We start from the raw sequence: 22,664 nt of genomic DNA, 5'->3' as shown, positions 1-22,664 counted from the left end.
TTATAAATAATTTTGTTCGTCTTTTTAGTTTTGCGTAGGTTTTTGTTTTTAAGAACTAATTGAGGACTCTCTCTCTTGTCTTGATACGAAAGACGTGTATTTTTCGGCGATGTGTTAAATGTGCTTTTGGGTGGAAATTAAAATTACATTACAAAGCGAGGTTGTTTCAAAAGTGATTCGAGGGGGTTATCATCAAATTTGTAAACTGATCATGACAGTGGCAACTTGAAGAAGTTTTCAACAGACGGAGAAAAGTGAAAGACAGGTCGTCCTACAAGTGAAATTAGGAGGACAGCCATGATGACTACATTGTAATTAATACTGCGTGTCTAACAAGATTATAAGGTAAATTTCAATTAGTTTCTGATGCTATTTCCGTACAGTCGCTTTTTGTAGTGTTACCGACCCGGTCTGCCATGCACGGTCAAATTACAGCACGATCTCAATCAATAATACGAAGTCCGCCTTATCCGTAACTGAAACCACCAAGATTCCAAACCCAATCAGATTTTTTATTTTATATTTTTCACGGCAGAACCCCGAGGAGAAGGGCACACTACAATAGCTTCAGCAAGTAGATTTGTCGCTTAAACGTGTGCCTGAAACATCAGTGCTAGAATTCCAAGAAATACTCTATCCTGGCAAGCGTGCCCGTATCCGTTCGCTCACTGAAAACGCAGCACAAATCCCTGCTCAGTTCATAGGCAGGCTCCCCGTGTTACGTCTCGGGTGCAGGCGATCAGCTGGTAGCAGTGTGTGAAGATAGACTGGACAAAAAATAATATGATTAAACTAATTGAAGAATTTCGTGAAAGACATTCGTTGTAGGATTCTAGATTCTCTGATTACAAAAACCACATTGCCAAACGTGATGCAGTTCGCCAACTCGCACCTCCATTTGGTATTTTGGATAAAGAATTGGACAGCAGAATTCACAATCTGAGGTCACAATTGCTCCATGAATTTAGCAGATGTCCCTTCTTGAAGATCAGGCAGAAAAGAGCTGAACGTATTGAAGTGGCATGCCTATGACTCACTGCTATTCCTGCAGGATGTAAACAAACCAACACTTTCGGGTCTATTTCACTAATTTTAGATATTGAAATGCTATGCATGTACATTAAAGAGCTGTACGAATATTCAGTAGCTAAAAGTGTAATCTAACAGAAAGATATTCAGCAGGGGTTACAACTTCTCAAAAATTTGTAACCCTCAGTATGTCGTACTGAGCTTTCATATTTAGTAACATCTGGAAGTCCGTCTCAGACATACGAAAAAAATTTTTAGGTCACTCATCACTTAACTGTAACCTCCATAACTAAACCGTTTACAGAGAAGTTATGTACCAACCACCTATATTCCTTTCTCCGATTATTCTCCCTTTTTACAATTATACTCACAGTGTGGGTGCAAAGAAATAGAAGTTTTGCGTTGGATACCACGTTCTGTAAACCTGACTGGCTACATGTTGCCAGTGGAAATGGTCACACCGGTTACTGCTGCTGGGTGAATGTCCCGAGAACAATCCCAAGTGTCAATAAACAACCTTGATGAAACTACGTGGGTGTGTAGAGGGGAAAAATAGTGTGATTCATATTTTTTTGTCTGTGCCCAGTTTCACTTTTAAGGGGTGATACATGCCCCGAAAGGTAATTTGGCTTATTATGTTTAGAATGAAGGAAAACTGGGAAAGCATCGCCACTCAAAAAATGTTAATAGCATGTACATGAGTTTTCAGAGCATCTTTCTATTTTAATGTAGCGTTTCCAAAAGTAGCAAAAACAGTAAAACCTTAGAATAATAAGCAACAGGTACCTAAAGGCATAAAAATTTCCAGTGAGAGAAACAGATTTCTGCACTACTGTTGTAAGAAATATAGAGTAAGCCAAGAATTCGCAGATTATTCAAAAGCCTACAAAAGAATCTATGGTATAGTAGTCAAAGAGGCAAAAATTATGTGGAATGACAATTTGATAAGAAACTTATCTAACAAAATGAGAACCCCGTGGAGAGTTACAAAGAAAGAAAGTTGTAGTTCAGCGCCAAAGAAAAAGAATGTATCACTAACACTAGAAGGCTCAAAAGTCACAGACACATATTCAGTTGTGGAAAAATTCAATGAATACTTCACTTCACTAGCTGAAGACCTGATTCAAGTAAACTGTCAAGGACCGGTCCCAAGTTTCTCCGGCAAGTCAGTGATCTCGGCTGCTTCTACGTATGTTTATGAAATGAACCCCAATGAAATTATAAGCAAAATTAAATCATTAAGCAATAAAACGCCAAGTGGTCATGATAAAGTACCTGATTTCATATTAAAAGCATGTGCTCACAACATAGCAAACCCCTTGGCAAAAATTTTCAACCTCTCTTTAAAAACTGGTGTATTTCCAGGTATTTTCAAAATAGCAAAAGTTTCACCACTGCTAAAAAAGGTTCTTCTGATAAAATATCGAACTACCGACTCGTGTCACAGTTAAGTTCCTTCTCAAAAATTCTAGAAAAACTCTTCTATGACAGACTTTTAAGTTTTATAAATAAATATGCACCTCTTAAAATACAACAACACGGTTTTAGAAAGTCTGAATCTACACAGACAGCAATTTTCGAATTCCTAGATTGCATTTTAAAATCCCTTGATCAACATAAATTAGCTGCAAGTATTTTTCTAGATCTATCAAAAGCCTTTGACATCCTGGACCATAACATTCTGCTTGAAAAATTAGAAAGACGAGGAGTAAGCGGTATAGCACATAGCTGGTTGTGTCCATACCTAAAAAACTACAGGTAGAAAGTATCACTTCAGTATGAATTCAACAAAATGAATAAAACAAGAAAGAACTCCTTTCTATCTAGCGAATTACCAATAAAATATGGTGTACCACAGGGCTCAATCTTAGGGCACTACTCTTCTTGATTTATGTGGATGACTTAGTCGAATATATGAGTTCCACAAAAATTATCCTGTTTGCCGATGACACCAGCATATTGCTCACTGGATCCAGTCCAGAAACTTTGCGGTCCACAGCAGAAAGTTCTATGAAAAGACTTTCTGAGTTGTTCACAAAAAAACAAACTCATTATAAATACTGAAAAAACTGTGTATGTCGATTTTCATTTAATTCCTCGAAGTAATCAAATGTCTATTCAAGCCCAATTAAAAAATGATCCCCTAGAAAATGTAAGTGTCAAAAAATTCTTGGGTCTTAGGGTTCAGCAAGACTTAAACTGGGACACACATATAAATAACTTGTGTAGAAATCTATCATCTGTATGCTATGGCCTAAGAATTTTAAAGGCTACAACAAGCAAAACAACAGTACTGCAGGGATACTATGCACAGTTCCGCTCACTAATCAGATATGGGATCATTTTCTGGGGATACTCAACTCACAGTGTAAAGGTTTTTAGAATGCAAAAAAGAGCTTTAAGAATAATTTGTGGCCTTAAAAAGATGGAGTCCTGTAAACCCCATTTTACAGAGCTTGGTGTTCTAAATGTTCCAAGTTTATTCATTTATGAAACTGCCTGTTTTCAGGTGGTAGTCCAAAGTGAAAAAGATAAACTGCTGCAGAACAAAAATGTACACAACCATAGAACCAGAGGGAAATCATATATACATCAAAAATATCACAGAACAACCACCTATCAGAGGAGCATAATTAACATTGGTGTAATACTACACAATAAGATACCAGAGGAAATAAAAAATGCTACTCATCCAATATTTAAAGCTAAACTATAGGCATTTCTAATAAAGCACTGTTTCTATTCTGCCAGAGAATTTCTAAATATGTAACAAAATTAATTGTAATAAGTACTTATTTTTAATTTGCCTACTATTTTGCTAATACTATGTATTATTGTAACTTATCTTTGACCTGTCCAATATTAATTGCACAATTTGTGATGTAAGATAAAACTGGACCAATAATAAATCAAATCAAATCAAATTTATTTCGAGAAATGAAAATTTTTGTATAACGTAAATTAAAGAAGCTTTCAAGCTTCCCTATGCAATAAAGCTGGTTTCTGAAATACAATTTTTTGAAAAGAAGCTGTACACAATGTGTGCTGTCAGAGTATTTTCAACGTAGATTAAGATATGTAAAAGTGTAGTTTCAGCTCTCTGAGACTGCAGACGTGTGTGCAAGTTGTGTTTGTGTGTGTGTTTGTGTGCGTGTGTGTATGTGTATGTGTGTCTACTGCTGACAAAGGCCTTCATGGCCAAAAGCTATGATGGTGTGAATCTTTTTACTGTGCCTATCGCGACTCTTCATCTCCGCAACTTTCCTTCTCTGGTATTGTTACATTCCATCCTGGATTTTACTTTGTAAGATATATAAACTTTCATTACAATTCAAATTATTCATTTCACTTATATTTTTTTTATTTCTTCAGTTGTTATTTTACATTCTTGTTCCTTTTCTTTCTTCATTTAGCATTTCACATGTGTGTATTTTGTTAATTGAAAATAATAAGTAACTACTTATTATTGTAGAAAATAATGACGATGATAATTTGTAAAGAAATTCTTGAAACATGTTTTCTTACAGCATGCACATAAAATGAATGAAATTTCTTCATGTAATATACGCAACAGAGAAGACAATATAAAACAAAACTCAGCAGGATTCCAAATTGTCACAGATGGTACTCAAAATATTCTGTTGTGGATCAGGCATATTTCAATATATCTATAAGTCTTGGCGAAGAGAATTGGTTGTTTAGTGCTAGTGACTGCAGCTCGATTTCATTATTTCACAAGTGAAGATTGACACCACTTCCAAAATCAAAAGCTGTATACGTCCCACGGCTGTACCTGTGCCATCAAGCCTATTGGGATCGCCTTACGAACAAGTTCCTTCTCCTCATGTACAATGCTCTAAATGGTTTTATCACATTGACCAGCTGCCTTTTCATAGTTGTAAGAGAAAACAATGGTGAGTTTGGTCCGAGAACTTGAGAATTTCTTTTTGAAGCCACAAATGTCCTTGTCATACCATCAAAATGTCACCAAACAAACACCCGACCAAGTCGAAAGATATTTGAAAGCTGTTTTCTTTTCCAGTGAGGGAGAATATCTGTATTGTTGTTAGATTATTGCAGTGGTCAGTGTGAAAGAACCATATAGAGCATCGTACCTGAAGACAAAGAACTCGTTCACCCTCACCTAGTGATACCAAAGGGATCGACAGCACAGGTACAGCTGTGGGAAGTATACAGTTGGCGATGTTGGAAGTTTTTGTGAGAAGACTTTCTGATTTACATCTGCTGAATGATTATGATGTCAGTCTCCACCTGAGAAACAACACAATAGAACTGCAGTAGGCAGCATTTTGCAAAATTTCAAATTATTACAGAAGCTGATTACACAGTTTTCAAGAATATTAATTACACATGACCTTTCATACGAAAAACATTTTTTATATATTGTCTTGAAGATATTCCTTCTAAACCTAAACTGCCAAATTGTCTTTCAGGGTGTGTTTTATCCCTTAATAGTGAAATTAGGTACCAACAAAAAAATATATACTGTACTATTTGCCCCTCAACACACCCGCCAAGTTTCATCGAGATCGTTTATTGACATTTGGGAATGTTGAAACTTCCTGGCAGATTAAAACTGTGTGCCAGACCGAGACTCGAACTCAGGACCTTAGCCTTTCGCGGGCAAGTGCTCTACCGACTGAGCTACCCAAGCACGACTCACACCCCGTCCTCACAGCTTTACTTCTGGCAGTACCTCGTCTTCCACCTTCCAAACTTTACAGAAGTTCTCCTGCAAACCTTACAGAGCTAGCACTCCTGAAAGAAAGGATATTGTGGAGACATGGCTTAGCCACAGCCTGGGGAATGTTTCCGGTGTGAGATTTTCACTCTTCAGTGGAGTGTGCGCTGATATGAAACTTCCTGGCAGATTAAAACTGTGTGCCAGACTGAGACTCGAACTCGGGACCTTTGCCTTTCGTGGGCAAGTGCTCTACCACCTGAGCTACCCAAGCACGACTCACGCCCCGTCCTCAAAGCTTTACCTCTGCCAGTACCTCGTCTCCTATCTTGATTTTGGAATGTTCTTTTGTAAGTCTGCCTGTTACAGCAGAGAACACTATCAGCACAACACTATTTCGCTACGCCTAGTCACGCTGCCTTGCAGCGCCATGCAAATACTCGTCTGCTCCGACTATTTAAGCCATTACAAAACCATACAAAGTCATTTACATGCTATGGAGCGGACAGTACCAGCAGATCAGATGCAATGCCACCATTCGGCAGTACTGGCAGTTCCATCTCAGCACTCCACGCTGGCAACTCAGCCCAGTTTGTCCCGATCTTCATCGGCAGCACATCAGCTGTTGCATGCCAGCAGCAACAACAACGTCCCCACACTTCACGCCGCCTCCTACTGCAACTCTAGGATTCATCGTGTAGGAACATAACACACGATGTCCACAGCAGAGACATTTCTGTTATACACACATCAAAAAAGAGTTTTGCATCACTTCGGTTCCAAGACAGAAAATTGGAATAGAGATCAACATAAAAAGGGCGGAAATGATGTTTATTGCTAGTGAAAACCACACATTGCACGTTGTACCACCATACAGCGAGACCTTCAGACGTAGTGGTCCGGACTGCTGTACATTCGGCATGTTGTTGGGCCCATCTGTACCACTCTGCATGGTGTCACGGTTGCAAAGATGGACCTCACCACGGGCATCAGGAGTGAAGTTGCACATCATGCAGACTACTGCGTGCAGTTGAGTCACAAAATGACGTCCTGTGGCTGCACGAAAAGCATTATTCAACACGGTGGCAGTGCTATCAGGGTTCCTGTGAGGCTTAATCCGTAGATAGCAGTCATCCACTGGACAGCCTGAGAAAGGCATGTCATCGACAGATCCTGTCTCTCTGTATCTTGTCCACATCTGAACAACATCTCTTTGGTTCAATCCGTGATGCCTGGACACTTCCCTTGTTGAAAGCCCTTCCTGGCACAAAGTAACACTGGGGATGTGATCAAACTGCGACCATGACTGTCTAGGCACGATTGAAATACAGACAACACAAGCCGTGTACCTTTTACTTCCTGGTAGATGACTGGAACTGATTGGCTATCGGACCCCCTCGCATCTAATATGTGCTGCTCATGCAGGATTGTTTACACCTTTGGGCAGGTTTAGTGACATCTCTCAACAGTCAAAGGGACTGTGTCTGTGATACAATATCCACAGTCAATGTCTATCTTCAAGAGTTCTGGGAACCAGGGTGATGCAAAACTTTCTTTGACATGTGCATATAGTCGTGTGGATATTTGTCCGAGGACATTATAATTGAGTTTTGGTTTTGTTAACAAACAGTACTTTTGATCATTCTTGGTGCAAGTATACATCGGTTCCATATTTGCAGTAGAGTTGTCGGATCTCGACTGATGTAAGCAGTAACATCATTCATTGATAAACAACAGTCTCTACAGGCCACAACCGTGCTGCTCTCATATCCTGACATGTGCCGACAGACATTTCTCCATCTTACACGAGGTATAATGCAACCTTTTCACGAACAACATCTAATGTGATTTCTGAATGTGAAATCCACTGTGTAATCTTTCCTCACATACAGAAGGTAGTGGATTTACTTCTACTTACTCTGTGGGGTTACACTGAAATGCCAGTTGTTTGCGTATCCAAACATTCAGTACCCTTCAAGCAAATTTGATGTTCCTCATGTTCCAGTTGTGTACTGTTGCAATTTTAATGTCCCCCAATGTGTTTTCATTTAATGGCTGCACTTATGATTTTTAACACATTTTCAATCATCACATTTATGAATTACTCATACAGTTCTCAACTCCTTCACCAGTTACAGTTTCATCACCTAGCCAGTTATTTTGTTTGAACTACACTACAAAGTCAGTAGCAGTGCTTACATTTCAAGCTGTTCTAGGCGGCAGATCTCAGAGAAGGCAGCAGCCGAGAGCACCTTTGCATCACAGACAGAGAGTTCCGCAAAGCAGGGAGCCCACGGCTGATGGCAATTATTGTCTCATTGTCCAAGCCAGGTCCACACCATATGTCCAGCTTTCTCAATCTTTTCAGCCCTCGACCCCTTTAAAACACAATTAAATACATAGTTAAAGTTGTGTCAGATTATCTTGTCTTTATTAGAGAAAAAAATGAGAGAGACAAAATTTAAATGACCTGCTTGCAAACTGCTCACCAGTTTTGACGACTTTGATATTCTAACTGAGTGCCATGCGAAAATAAAATAGTTTTTAGGAAATATCCAAGTCACAGGTCACAATACACTAGGGCAGGTATAATTACAGAATACTTAAAAATAAGGGAATTGTCAGTACATGAAATTACAGAATAAAAGTATTGACAGATAAAATAAAATGTTTATGAACCCAAAAAAGACAAGCCATAAGTTTATGTAAACAAAATCAACAATATAACACAGGAATCGGCTTATTTTTTCAAGGAACTGCTTGACAGAACATGACAAGTGGCTCATGAGGAAGCTCTTCAGTTTCTATTTGAAAGAGTGTGGATTACTGCTAAGAAATTTGAATTCTTGTGGTAGCTTATTGAAAATGGATGCACCCCTTTCTGCACAAGAGCCAACGAAGTGCGACCCAAATGGAGATTGGACTTTTGTCTAGTATTAACTGAGTGAAAGCTGCTAATTCTTGGGAATAAGCTGATATTGTTAACAATAAATGACAGTAAAGAATACATATATTTATAGGCCAATTTCAGAATGTCCAGACTAATGAACAAGGGTCGACAATAGATACAGTTATTGCCCGAACTGCCTGTTTCTCAGCCACAAATACCCTTAGAGAATGGGAAGAGTTCCCCCATAATATAATACAAAATGTCATAAGAAAATAAAAATAAGCAAAGTAAATGACTTTTTGTATCAAACTATCACCTATTTCAGATACCATTTAAATAGCACAAATGGCACCATTAAGTCTTTAGAGAAGATCCTGAATAGTTTACTATCTACCTAAACACCTAGAAATTTGATCTGTTCAATTTAAATAATCACATGCCCATTCAGTGAAATTAAAATGTCAGGTTTTGTTGAATTGTCTGTTAGATACTGTAAAGACCGAGTCTTACTGTAATTTAGCATTAGTTTCTTTTCTACAAGCTGTGAACTTATGTCATGAACTGCATTATCTGAAACAGAGCCAATGTTGCACACATCTTTTACTACCAAGCTGGTGTCATCAGTGAACAGAAATATTTTAGAATCACCTGTAATACTTGGAGGCATATCATTTATATAAATAAGGAACGGGAGTGGCCCCAGCACTGATCGCTGGTGCACCCCCCCCCCCCACCCCCACCCCCCACCCCTCAGACCCCACATTGTACACATTCTCAACACTGTGGATCATGATGTTTTGCTGTATTGTTAAAATGAGAGGTGAACCAATTGTGAGCTACCCCCTGTATTCCATAATGGTCAACTTCTGCAGCAATATTCTTTGAACAACACAATCAAATGCCTTAGTTAAATAAAAAAGGATGCCTACCATTTGAAACCTTTTGTTTAACCCATCCGTTCCGTAGAAATGTTGGAACACGTGAGGCAATAATGACGTTACGACTTATCTTAGAAGATAGATTAAGGAAAGGCAAACCTATGTTTCTACCATTTGTAGACTTAGAGACAGCTTTTGACAATGTTGACTGGAATACTCCCTTTCAAATTCTGAAGGTGGCAGGGTTAAAATACAGAGAGCGAAAGGCTATTTACAATTTGTACAGGAACCAGATGGCAGTTATAAGAGTTGAGGGACATGAAAGGGAAGCAGTGGTTGGGAAGGGAGTGAGACAGGGTTGTAGCCTCTTCCCGACTTTATTCAATCTGTATATTGAGCAAGCAGTGAAGGAAACAAAAGAAAAATTCAGAGTAGGTATTAAAATCCACGGAGAAGAAATAAAAACTTTGAGGTTCGCCGATGACATTGTAATTCTGTCAGAGACAGCAAAGGACTTGGAAGAGCAGTTGAACGGAATGGATGGTGTCTTGAAAGGTGGCTATAAGATGAACATCAACAAAAGCAAAACAAGGATAATGGAATGTAGTCGAATTATGTCGGGTGATGCTGAGGGTATTTGATTAGGAAATGAGACACTTAAAGTAGTAAAGGAATTTTGCTATTTGAGGAGCAAAATAACTGATGATGGTCGAAGTAGAGAGGATATAAAATGTAGACTGGCAATGGCAAGGAAAGTATTTCTGAAGAAGAGAAATTTGTTAACATCGAGTATAGATTTAAGTGTCAGGAAGTCGTTTCTGAAAGTATTTGTATGGAGTGTAGCCATGTATGGAAGTGAAACATGGACTATAAATAGTTTAGACAAGAAGAGAATAGAAGCTTTCGAAATGTGGTGCTACAGAAGAATCCTGAAGATTAGATGGGTAGATCACATAACTAATGAGGAGGTATTGAACAGAATTCTGGAGAAGAGGAGCTTGTGGCACAACTTGACAAGAAGAAGGGATCGGTTGGAAGGGCATGTTCTGAGGCATCAAGGGATCACTAATTTAGTATTGGAGGGTAGCATGGAGGGTAAAAATCATAGAGGGAGACCAAGAGATGAATACACTAACCAGATTCAGAAGGATGTAGGCTACAGTAAGTACTGGGAGATGAAGAAGCTTGCACAGGATAGTGTAGCATGGAGAGCTGCATCAAACCAGTCTCAGGACTGAAGACCACAACAACAACAACACCTATCAGCTGACTTCAATCTAAAAAAGATGCAGCTCTAACACCAATTACTACAGGAATTTTTCCACGAGTGATCCCACCACCACCCACTACACTGTTACCTATAAGCTTTGGCAGCCTCCCCTCTCCATACCTATTGAGGTGCAGACCATGCCTAGTGACATCCGATCTACTGATGGATCACATGGCAGTGCTGCCAGTCGAGTCTGTGTCCTCCTCCATCAGTGCCTTCTCCAGCCCCACGTTAACACACCTAACGGCAACACTACGACGAGGCCAGTCGTGACGCTGAAACAGTTGCACGAAGTGCACGTTAGTGCCACCAGTTTGAGTAGCTATCTCTACCAGGTCACCACCTGCATCACACTCCCTCACCCTATCGATACTATTCCCAGCGCCACTCACAATCACGATGTGATCCTCTTTTGTAAAATTCCTACGTAACTCCTCTAGATTAACGGTCACCTGAGCCAATCCTGCACTAGGCTTCACAATGCCGGTGACCTGTTACTCTCCCCCCGACACTTCCTGCAACTGCGGGTTCATACCTCTGCCGTGTGAATTATCTAACAGGAAGAAGAAGGTTCTGCTGCTAGAATTTGCAACTGACTCAGGTTCTCTAACTGCTGAGGACTTCTGCATGTTTCCTACACCTACAGTTACAAGAGGCTGCAAGAGACACTCCACTAAACACAGACAGTTGGTAAAATCTATCTATTATACGACAACTGTCCGAATATCTACTCCTCCTAGCTGCCTTCTTACCAACTGCCATTTCCCATTCCTAGTGCCCTTTGTCCTCAACCTATCTAGTCCTTCCTTTGTGTTTTGTAACTATGCTCTTTAGCATAACAGGTAGCTATCTGGGGGCAAGTCAGTTTAAAATCACACACATTTCCGTGCACTCATACCAATCTGCTGTAGGTCCGCAATAGTCGAGTTATGGCCTACAGTTACTCTGAAAATTTTGGTCAAATGGACCCGTATCCCGCTCAGGACAGTTTTTTTATTTTTTTTTCCTTTCTCTTATATTTGATCAAAGCTAGTCCTCAATCATTTATGTCATACACCTGAGACTGTGCAAATAACGATTTCTTAAAATGTATACAGCTGCGGTACCTGTCACAGTGAAATGTCATCCACTATCAGAGATACATTTCACGAGGAAAGCCTCACCGACTGTGGCCGAACGGTACAAAACCCGTGTCTAAACAGTCAACTCCCGTCCGCAGGGCTTATAATTTCTGTTCTCGCAGTACTTTTTCCTCTCCAACTCAAAAATGAAAGTTACTGCAAAATTCACGTGTCCAAGAGAACAGACACCTTTTTTGATCCTGCAACCAGTACGAATCGAGACACAAAGGAATTGCTGACATTTAGCTGCTAGTGGGCATCGAGTTACATCAGTGGGGAAAATTAAAAGTTTGTGCTGGACCGGGATCCGAACCTGCACCTCCTGCTTGCTAGACAGATGCTGGCTCACCTCCCTTTAGACTCAAATTCTCCATTTATCCACACACTACTGAGATAGTGTCCCTGCTCATTACACCCGTAAATTGAGAACTAGGTCTGACAGGAGGTGTGATACGGTAGTCCGTGAAGCTGCAATGACTACCGTGTCCAGATGCCTCGGTGGTCAGAGCATTTGCCGAGTGAGCAGGAGACCCGGGTCAAATCCTGGTCTGGCACAAATTTTCAAATTTTCCCACTGATGTAAATAAAAGCCCTCTAGCAGATAAATGTCATTAATTCGTTTGTGTCCTCTTGCAGTCTTCAAGGGTTGCAGGAGGAAAAGCTTACGGGCACTTCTACAGTTGTAAAGGGGACTTAGAGTTTCGTCATCAAAACTTGAGTTACTGTCTGTGGAAATGTACCATTTTGATATAAGTTTAGTTTTAATATCAGATCACTTCCAAACCTTCCACTCCACCGCACACACACAAACCGAGGAGAGGGCAGTGCCGTCACTCTCTACTGGGATTATGATACTGCTTACCATTTCCCTCCAAACACAACAATGACTGTAAGAAACTGGTACGTTTTGCAACTGGAACGGTTGACTGCGTTTCTTCACAGATTTCTCCACACACTACTTTTCAGGAGGACATTTTTGTCACACAGAAGAGGACCCGACGGTGAGTGCCCGTATCTCCACTGTGTGCGTACCGTGAAGCAGGTTACTTCAAAGTGGTCTGAGCTTCACACTTATTTCACACTGAAACAGCAAATTTCTAGACTTAGTAGACAAAGTTTGGATGAAGAATCTAAGTCTCCTCCACAACCCTCAGAAGTCTGTAATAAGAATTAAGAAACCGTCATGTATACTTTTCCTTTTTCTTTCCTAATGAAATATGAATACAAACAGTCAAGCAAATGTGTTAACACAATTATTGCTGGAATCTCTCTCTCTCTCTCTCTCTCTCTCTCTCTCTCTCTCTCTCTCTCACACACACACACACACACACACACACACACACACACACACAAACTCACTATGTTCATTGAAGACTCACTAATTTCTTTCTTGCGATGTAAGCCTTCAAATTACGTTGGAAGAAATTCAGGATGGGAGTAGGGAAATCAGAGAAATCATCTGCGACAGGCACATTGGATGAAAGCTGCCAACTTATTTTTTCTTTACGAAAACGGTACTTGTGGTGATTTCTTGCGGCATGTATCCTAAATACAACAATATGTTTGAAATATTGGGGCTGTCGACTGACTGTGTGCAGTGCTATAAGTGTAAAAAATATTGCAACAAGTTTGAGTCAGACAAACATAAGTGTAGAGACATTAACTGATTGGAATATCGTGTTAATTCCTGCAAATATTGTGCACTAATTTTTGGTCAAAAAATTGTTGTTTGTTTATAATTAGGAGTAAATGAGGCCACTCACCAAATACCAGGAGTGTTGAGTTTTCAACAGATCACACGAAAAGAGGAGGAAAATCTTGCTACTTCTGGGAAAACATCCTTCTGTGAGTTAGAGAACACTCACTCACACTGTGTGTCCAGCCTGCAGAGAGGAGAATGTGTGTGTGTGTGTGTGTGTGTGTGTGTGTGTGTGTGTGTGTGTGTGTGTACACTATAGCTCATGAAAGGATCTCTCCTCCAAACGGTTACAAAGTTTTACTACCTGTACTGACATAAAGGTTATTACTGTTTGCTGTTGTACTGACATAAAGGCTATTACTGTTTGTTCAGCCTCTCTAGCCTCCTGCAGGGCTTGATCTTTGTCATGCATAACACTAGTTACGTGACTTTGTTGTGACTTCCATTGTCTTGCGCTAGCACCTAATCCGTGGATCTGACCCACTAATGTGTTAGGAAAGTCTAATGTTAAATGTCTAAAATCTGTCAGTTATTTACATTATATGAATATCTTTTCATTTACATTGACTGTAATGTTTGCATGAGTACATCCGAAAGCTTTATTATGTTTCTGTACTTTATGAGACAAGATGTTTAATACCAGCAAGATGACTTGAGCTGTGATTACTATTCATCCACAAACATCTATGTGGTGACCTACATTTTTAAATGCGTGCTATACTTTTCATATGATTTCGATATAATTACTTCACTTTAATGTAATGCTACTACTCATACCTGTATCTACTATCTACACCTATGTGCTATTCTACACTTTTGACTTTTTGCAATGGTTCTGATAGCTTACCAACTTTCGTCTTTCATTGACCTCTTGTACAACTGGCTTGTACTTTTACAGAATTTTTTTTTATTGTTTTTATGTTTAGAGTGAATGTTTTGTTTAACACATTGCGGTAACTTTCAACACTCAAAGCATGAAGCAGCATTAGTGGTATCTTTGCCTCAATTTCACTTTGTAACAAACATCTATGGTCAGATTTTTTTTTTACAATTAGCAGATGATCGGTTATAATAGGACACACCAACTGTTGTGCAAAAATACCTGACTTTATACATTTTTGCCAGTGTTTTTTCCATGACTGTATTACTATCACAAAATAAAGAACAAAGATAGTTTGTGCATGTTCAGATGGGACAGTATTTTCATGGATAGACACAGTGATGTGATATGTTGTTGTTGTGGTCTTCAGTCCTGAGACTGGTTTGGTGCTGCTCTCCATCCTACTCTATCCTGTGCAAGCTTCTTCATCTCCCAGTACCTACTGCAACCTACATCCTTCTGAATCTGCTTAGAGTATTCATCTCTTGGTCACCCTCTACGATTTTTACCCTCCACACTTCCCTCCAATACTAAATTTGTGATCCACTGATGCCTCAGAATGTGTCCTACCAATCGATCCCTTGTTCTAGTCAAGTTGTGCCACAAATTCCTCTTCTCCCCAATTCTATTCAGTACCTCCTCATTAGTTATGTGATCTATCCATCTAATCTTCAGCATTCTTCTGTAGCACCATATTTCGAAAGCTTGTATTCTCTTCTTGTCTAAACTATTTATTGTCCATGTTTCACTTCCATACATGCCTATACTTCACACAAATACTTTCAGAAATGACTTTCTGACATTCAAATTTGTACTAGATGTTAAAAAATTTCTCTTAGTCAGAAACATTTTCCTTGTCATAGCCAATTTACATTTCACAAGTATATCTTCTTTACTCAAACCCTCCTCAGTTATTTTGCTCCCCAAATAACAAAACTCATTTACTATTTTAAATATCTCATTTCCTAATCTAATACCCTTAGCATCACCTGATTTAATTTGACTACATTCCATTAACCTCATTTTGCTTTTAGTGTTGTTCATCTTATATTCTCCTTTCAAGACACTGTCCATTCCATTCAGTTGCTCTTCTAGGTCCTTTGCTGTCTCTGAGGGAATTACAATGCCATCAGCAAACCTCAAAGCTTTTATTTATTCTCCATGGATTATAATTCCTACTCCAAATTTTTCTTTTGTTTCCTTTACTGATTGCTCAAAATACAGATTGAATAACATGGGGGATGGGCCAGAACCCTGTCTCACTCCCTTCTCAACCACTCCCCTTGACTCTTATAACTGCAATCTGGTTTCTGTACAAATTGTAAATAGCCTTTTGCTCCCTGCCACCTTCAGAACCTGAAAGACAGTATTACAGTCAACATTGTCAAAAGCTTTCTGTAAGTCTCCAAATGCCAGAAATGTAGGTTTGCCTTTCCTTAATCTATATTCTAAGATAAGCCGTAGGGTGAGTATTGTGTCACGTGTTCCAACATATCCACGAAATCCTAATTGATCTTCCCAAAGGTTGGCTTCTACCAGTTTTTCCATTCGTCTGTAAAGAACTTGTGTTAGTATTTTGCAACCGTGACTTATTAAACTGATAGTTCAGTAATTTTCACATCTATCAACACCTCCTTTCATTAGGATTGGAATTATTATATTCTTCTTGAAGTCTGAGGGTATTTCACTTGTCTCATACATCTTGCTCACCAGGTGGTAGAGTTTTGTCAGGACTTGCTCTCCTAAGGCCGTCAGTAGTTCCAATGGAATGTTGTCTACTCCTGGGGCCTTGTTTTGACTCAGGTCTTTCAGTCCTCTGTCAAATTCTTCATGCAGTATCACATCTCCCATTTCATCTTCCTCTACATCCTGCTCCATTTCCATAATATTGCCCTGAAGTCCATTGTCCTTGTATAGACTCTCTATATATTCCTTCCACCTTTCTGCTTTCCCTTCTTTGCATAGGATGGGTTTTTCATCTGAGCTCTTGATGTGCATACAGGTGGTTCGCTTTTCTCCAAAGGTCTCTCTAATTTTCCTGTAGGCAGTATCTATCTTACCCCTACTCATATGTGCTTCTATGTCTTTACATCTGTCCTCTAGCCATCCTTGCTTTGCCATTTTGCACTTCCTGTCATTCTCATTTTTGAGATGTTTGTATTCCTTTTTGCCTGCTTCATTTACTGCATTTCTGTATTTTTTCCTTTCATCAATTAAATTCAATCTCTCTTCTGTTACCCAACGATTTCTACAAGCCCTCTTCTTTTTACCTACTTGATCCTCTGCTGCCTTCACTATTTCATCTCTCAGAGCTACCCATTCTTCTTCTACATTCCTTTCCCCTGTTCTTGTCAATTCTTCCCTAATGCTCCCCCTGAAACTCTCTACAACCTCTGGTTCTTTCAGTTTATCCAGGTTCCATCTCCTTAAATTTCTACCTTTTTGCAGTTTCTTCAGTTTCAATCTATAGTTCATAACCAATATATTGTGGTCACAGTTCACATCTGTCCCTGGAAATGTCTTACAATTTAAAACCTGGGTCCTAATTCTCTGTCTTACTGTTATGTAATCTATATGAAACATTCAGTGTCTCCAGGCCTCTTCCATGAATACAACCTTCTTTCATGATTCTTAAACCAAGTTTTAGCTATGATTAAGTTATGCCCTGTGCGAAATTCTACCAGGCGTCTTCCCCTTTCATTCCACACCCCCAGTCCGTATTCACCTATTACAGTTCCTTCTCTTCCTTTTCCTACAATCGTATTCCAGTCCCCCATGACTACTAAATTTTTGTCTCCCTTAACTATCTGAATAATTTCTTTTATCACATTTCTTCAATCTCTTCATCATCTGTGGAGCTACTTGACATATAAACTTGTACTAGTGTGGTAGATGTGGGCTTTGTGTCTATCTTGGCTACAAATAGGCATTCAATATGCTGTTCATAGTACCTTACCTGTGTTCCCATTTTTTTATTCATCATGAAACCGACTCCTGCATTCGTCCTATATGATTCTGTATATATAACGCTGTATTCCCCTGACCAGAAGTCTTGTTCTTCCTGTCACCGAACTTAACTAATTCCCACTACATCTAACTTTAACCTATCCATTTCCCTTTTTAAGTTTTCTAGCCTACCTGCCCTATTAAGGGATCTGACATTCCACACTCCAATCAGCAGAACACCAGTTTTGTTTCTCCTTGTGACGACATCCTCCTTAGTAGCCCCCACCCCAAGATCTGAACGGGGAACTATTTTACCTCCAGAATATTTTACCCAAGAGGATACCACCATCATTTAACCATACAGTAAAGCTGCATGCCCTCGGGAAAAATTACGGCTGTAGTTTCCCCTTGCTTTCAGCCATTCGCAGCACCAGCACAGCAAGGCTGTTTTGGTTAGTGTTACAAGGCCAGATCAGTCAATCAGCTCGACTGTTGCAACTGCAACTACTGAAAAGACTGCTGCCCCTCTTCAGGAACCACACATTTGTCTGGCCTCTCAACAGATACCCCTCCGCTGTGGTTGCAACTACTGTACGACACTCTATTTTGCCGAGGCACGCGAGCTTCCCCACCAATGACAAGGTCCATGGTTCTTGGGGGAGATGATATGTTATGTTATGTGAATAATATTTGGTCTTTTGTCAGTATTAGCTTATATCATCTCACATATAAGTGATTGTACTTTAAGCATTTCTGCCCGTTTCACACTTTCTTACATGTATACAAATACGGTGATGACGGTTTAAAGGACACCAATACTAATAATAGAAGATGCCTAAACACCTGTGTGTTGTATGCTTCATAAAAAGAAAAAAAGCCAGGAGTTTCTCCCCATGTGAATCTACAACAAATTCCACCTGCTCACAAACAGATCTCACATTAAAATTACCATGTAAGCAACAACCAGTCGCAAAATCATGTTTTCTTTATTTACTTTTGCAAATCGACCTACATTTGTTCCTTTTTACTAATTTGTACAATCGCTTTTTGGCGTACATAACAGTACTATGTGGCTGACAAAATCTTTGTCAATATATCCCTTTTTTGTAAATATTTCAGTATTTTATCATTATATTTTACCTCACGTTGTATGTAATTTCTTCTTCTCATTTTTATTTTAACTGTATCTTTTCGCATAGAGGGTGGGTTTGCTTTGCAGCGCCCCCTTACAGTTCCTCGTTGTCACAGTCAGTTCTCGACGTACCACTTAATGTTTGGCCTCTGCTTAATACAGTGTTACTACTCAGGGAACATATTCGTTGAAAGGTAAATTTGTATGTGCATTTTAAATGGTTTAATGCATCTATATACATTTAATTGGTTTTACGTTGCTTTATGTACATTTATTCATTTGGTCACTGTTATTAATTATTTTTATTTTTATTCTCGTGTTTGTAGCTGTTAATCAGTTGAAATCGATTTGCAAAAGTAAATAAAGAAAACACGATTTTGTGACTGGTTGCTGCTTACTCCGTAAATTTTCAGTTTACAGCCGCTGCACAACTAGGGAACCACATGGAGCCCACCGAGCGGGGTGGCGCAGTGGTTAGACACTGGACTCGCATTCGGGAGGACGACGGTTCAATCCCGCGTCCGGCCATCCTGATTTAGGTTTTCCGTGATTTCCCTAAATCACTCCAGGCAAATGCCGGGATGGTTCCTCTGAAAGGGCACGGCCGACTTCCTTCCCAATCCTTCCCTAATCCGATGAGACCGATGACCACGCTGTCTGGTCTCCTTCCCCAAACCAACCAACCAACCAACCAACCCACCATTCACAAGATCTCGCACTGCAACACCACACCCAGATTATTTCTAAAAATGGAGCGACAGTCAACCACACCCTTTCACAGGAGCTACGTCAGAGTGGCTGTTAACTCCCACTTTAAATTCGTCAGAATTACTGGGTCACAGTGTCTGTCCTTTGCTCGTGAGATTCTAAAAAGCAACGACGAATTTCGTCCATTGAAGTGCCACATTTAACTCGGATACATTATAGACAGTGACAGATACGTTCTAAAGTTCCATCCGAACGAGTTTCGTACCTTTTGAGAGCTGATTCGGTAACATCAAAAAACCATTTATCATTAAACTAATAAAACTATTATAATAAACTGTCAGATAGCACACTCGGTACTCGGACCACCTGTGTGTCAGCCACAGTCGAGCGACGGCCGTTCGTGTGGAGAAACAGCTCACCGGCAGTGGTGCCCGTGTAGAATGCCACACAGTGGTCGCAGCTAAACTGGCGGACTGCACGGCTGCTTCCACAGGTGACCCTGCCTCTGATGTCTGTGACAGGACTGGAGTACGTTGCAGTGGGAGGAATTACGAGGCAGGTCTCGTGTCTAGGTCTATTAGAGGGATACCGGTGGACATGTGTGAAACTTCCACACTTTTACAGTTCTAAATAATGACAGTATTGGAAGTAGTGTAATGGCTAGGATACGGATAGTTGTGGGAATGAAGAGAACACATCTTTAAAAATGAAGCAAATGACACGAAATAATAATCAGGAATTTATGACACATTTTTGTAAGAGGAAAAATCAGAAAGTAGCACACAATAATTTTATCACCAAAAAGTTTAAAAGGTAACAAAACAAAAAAAAAAATCACAAATCCATTTGCATCTTTTACCTACTTTTTTACACAGTCACCGACATACTCGACACAATTCTTCCGTCGCGGTACCAGTTTCGATGTCCCCTGTTCATAGAAGTCTGTTTGTTCGGAGTATAGCCACCTGTGGACTGCCGATTTCACTTTTGTATCTGTCCCAAAGCATTGCCTGGTCAGCAATTTCTTCACAGGACCAAACAGATGCAAGGTCCACATTATGTGGTAGTTTCTGGAGCACCTCCCACCCAAATTTGGCACAAACAGGAGCAGCAATGAGGGGGCGAGCATTGTCACGAAGAAGTCTGAACCGTCAGCATTAATGTCGGGATGTCTGTCACGAAAGGGCACGGCGCAATTTAACCGAAGTTTTAATGTAGACTGAAGCGTTCACCGTGATTCCATGTTCAGTGTAGTCCACCGTACCACACTGAGCATATCTCAGAACACTGTCACAAGCATTTTCCCAATAGACTGAGTCACTCTGAATTTTTTTCATACTAGGGAACCGGCACGTTTCCACACGGTCGAGGCGTGTTCGGTTTCGGGCACGTAGTGGTATGCCCGAGACTCGTCACCGGTGACAATTCCTTTCAGAAAGTTGTGCTGTTCTGCCGAATAATGCATGAAGTGGTTCGAGCCCATCACCATTCGCTGGCCCTCGCAGTCGTCTATCGTGTTCGTATGTGCCGAGTGAGAACTAACTTTACGAAATTTCGACGTGTCGCGAAAAATATTGTACACTGCACTATAGCAAATCTCGAATTGCTGCGATAAGGTTCGCAGTTGCATGTGCCGGTCTTTCAAAATTGCTGCCTCAGTGGCTCGACATGTGGCGGGGTTGCAGCTGTTACCGGTCACCCAGAGTTTGGCGAATCACTGAGGTCAACACGGTTCTCTCCGAAGAATGCACACCACCTGGAGACACTGCTACAGTCTGTACAGTCGTTGCAAACGAGCCACGCATGTCCCTGTCAGTTTCACTCAGTTTATGCCCTCTGGCCCACAAATATTGAACTACACTTCACTGCTCTTCACAAGTTGATGACAGTAACACGTGTGCCGTGTTTTTGTGTAGTTTAGGCTTCTCTCACTAGAGCTGCACATGAAAACAAAATACCCTCTGTAGTGAAAACTTCAAATTATATCATCACAAAATTTCAACATTCTACCTGCAATACCGGGGGAGAAAGATTTTTTTGTGCATTTCTTTCTGATCCTCTCTCATATATATATAAAAAACAAAGATGAGGTGACTTACCGAACGAAAGCGCTGGCAGGTTGATAGACACACAAACAAACACAAACATACACACAAAATTCAAGCTTTCGCAACAAACTGTTGCCTCATCAGGAAAGAGGGAAGGAGAGGGAAAGATGAAAGGAAGTGGGTTTTAAGGGAGAGGGTAAGGAGTCATTCCAATCCCGGGAGCGGAAAGACTTACCTTAGGGGGAAAAAAGGACAGGTATACACTCGCACACACACACATATCCATCCACACATACAGACACAAGCAGACATATTTAAAGACAAAGAGTTTGGGCAGAGATGTCAGTCGAGGCAGAAGTGTAGAGGCAAAGAAGTTGTTGAAAGACAGGTGAGGTATGAGTGGCGGCAACTTGAAATTAGCAGAGATTGAGGCCTGGCGGATAACGAGAAGAGAGGATATACTGAAGGGTAAGTTCCCATCTCCGGAGTTCGGATAGGTTGGTGTTGGTGGGAAGTATCCAGATAACCCGGACGGTGTAACACTGTGCCAAAATGTGCTGGCTGTGCACCAAGGCATGTTAAGCCACAGGGTGATCCTCATTACCAACAAACACTGTCTGCCTGTGTCCATTCATGCGAATGGACAGTTTGTTGCTGGTCATTCCCACATAGAATGCGTCACAGTGTAGGCAGGTCAGTTGGTAGATCACGTGGGTGCTTTCACACATGGCTCTGCCTTTGATCGTGTACACCTTCCGGGTTACAGGACTGGAGTAGGTGGTGGTGGGAGGGTGCATGGGACAGGTTTTGCATCGGGGGCGGTAACACGGATAGGAGCCAGAGGGTAGGGAAGGTGGTTTGGGGATTTCATAGGGATGAACTAACAGGTTACGAAGGTTAGGTGGAAGGCGGAAAGACACTCTTGGCGGAGTGGGGAGGATTTCATGAAGGATGGATCTCATTTCAGGGCAAGATTTGAGGAAGTCGTATCCCTGCTGGAGAGCCACATTCAGAGTCTGGTCCAGTCCCGGAACGTATCCTGTCACAAGTGGGGCCATTTTGGGGTTCTTCTGTGGGGGATTCTGGGTTTGAGGGGATGAGGAAGTGGCTCTGGTTATTTGCTTCTGTACCAGGTCGGGAGGGTAGTTGCGGGATGCGAAAGCTGTTGTCAGGTTGTTGGTGTAATGATTCAGGGATTCCGGACTGGAGCAGATTTGTTTGCCACGAAGACCTAGGCTATAGGGAAGGGACCGTTTGATGTGGAGTGGGTGGCAGCTGTCATAATGGAGGTACTGTTGCTTGTTGGTGGGCTTGATGTGGACGGACGTGTGAAGTTGGCCATTGGACAGGTGGAGGTACAG

The 22,664-nt window shown here is 40.7% G+C and overlaps 1 protein-coding gene across 1 annotated transcript in view; it reads right to left on the bottom strand.

Annotated features, from left to right (window-relative positions):
• LOC126471505 (uncharacterized) overlaps positions 1-22,664 on the bottom strand; it is a 151,192-nt gene that overhangs the window by 28,685 nt on the left and 99,843 nt on the right. The window contains exon 6 of the mRNA XM_050099724.1: positions 7,931-8,109. Within this exon, the coding sequence (XP_049955681.1) occupies positions 7,944-8,109 (166 nt within the window). The 3' untranslated portion in view covers positions 7,931-7,943. The remainder of the gene's footprint in view (positions 1-7,930; positions 8,110-22,664) is intronic.

The sequence above is a fragment of the Schistocerca serialis genome, chromosome 3 (genome assembly GCF_023864345.2).
Source record: "Schistocerca serialis cubense isolate TAMUIC-IGC-003099 chromosome 3, iqSchSeri2.2, whole genome shotgun sequence".
Classification (NCBI taxonomy): Eukaryota; Metazoa; Arthropoda; class Insecta; order Orthoptera; family Acrididae; genus Schistocerca; species Schistocerca serialis.
The sequence above is the reverse complement of the archived record's forward strand: the minus strand, read 5'-3'. Positions and strand labels throughout refer to the sequence as shown.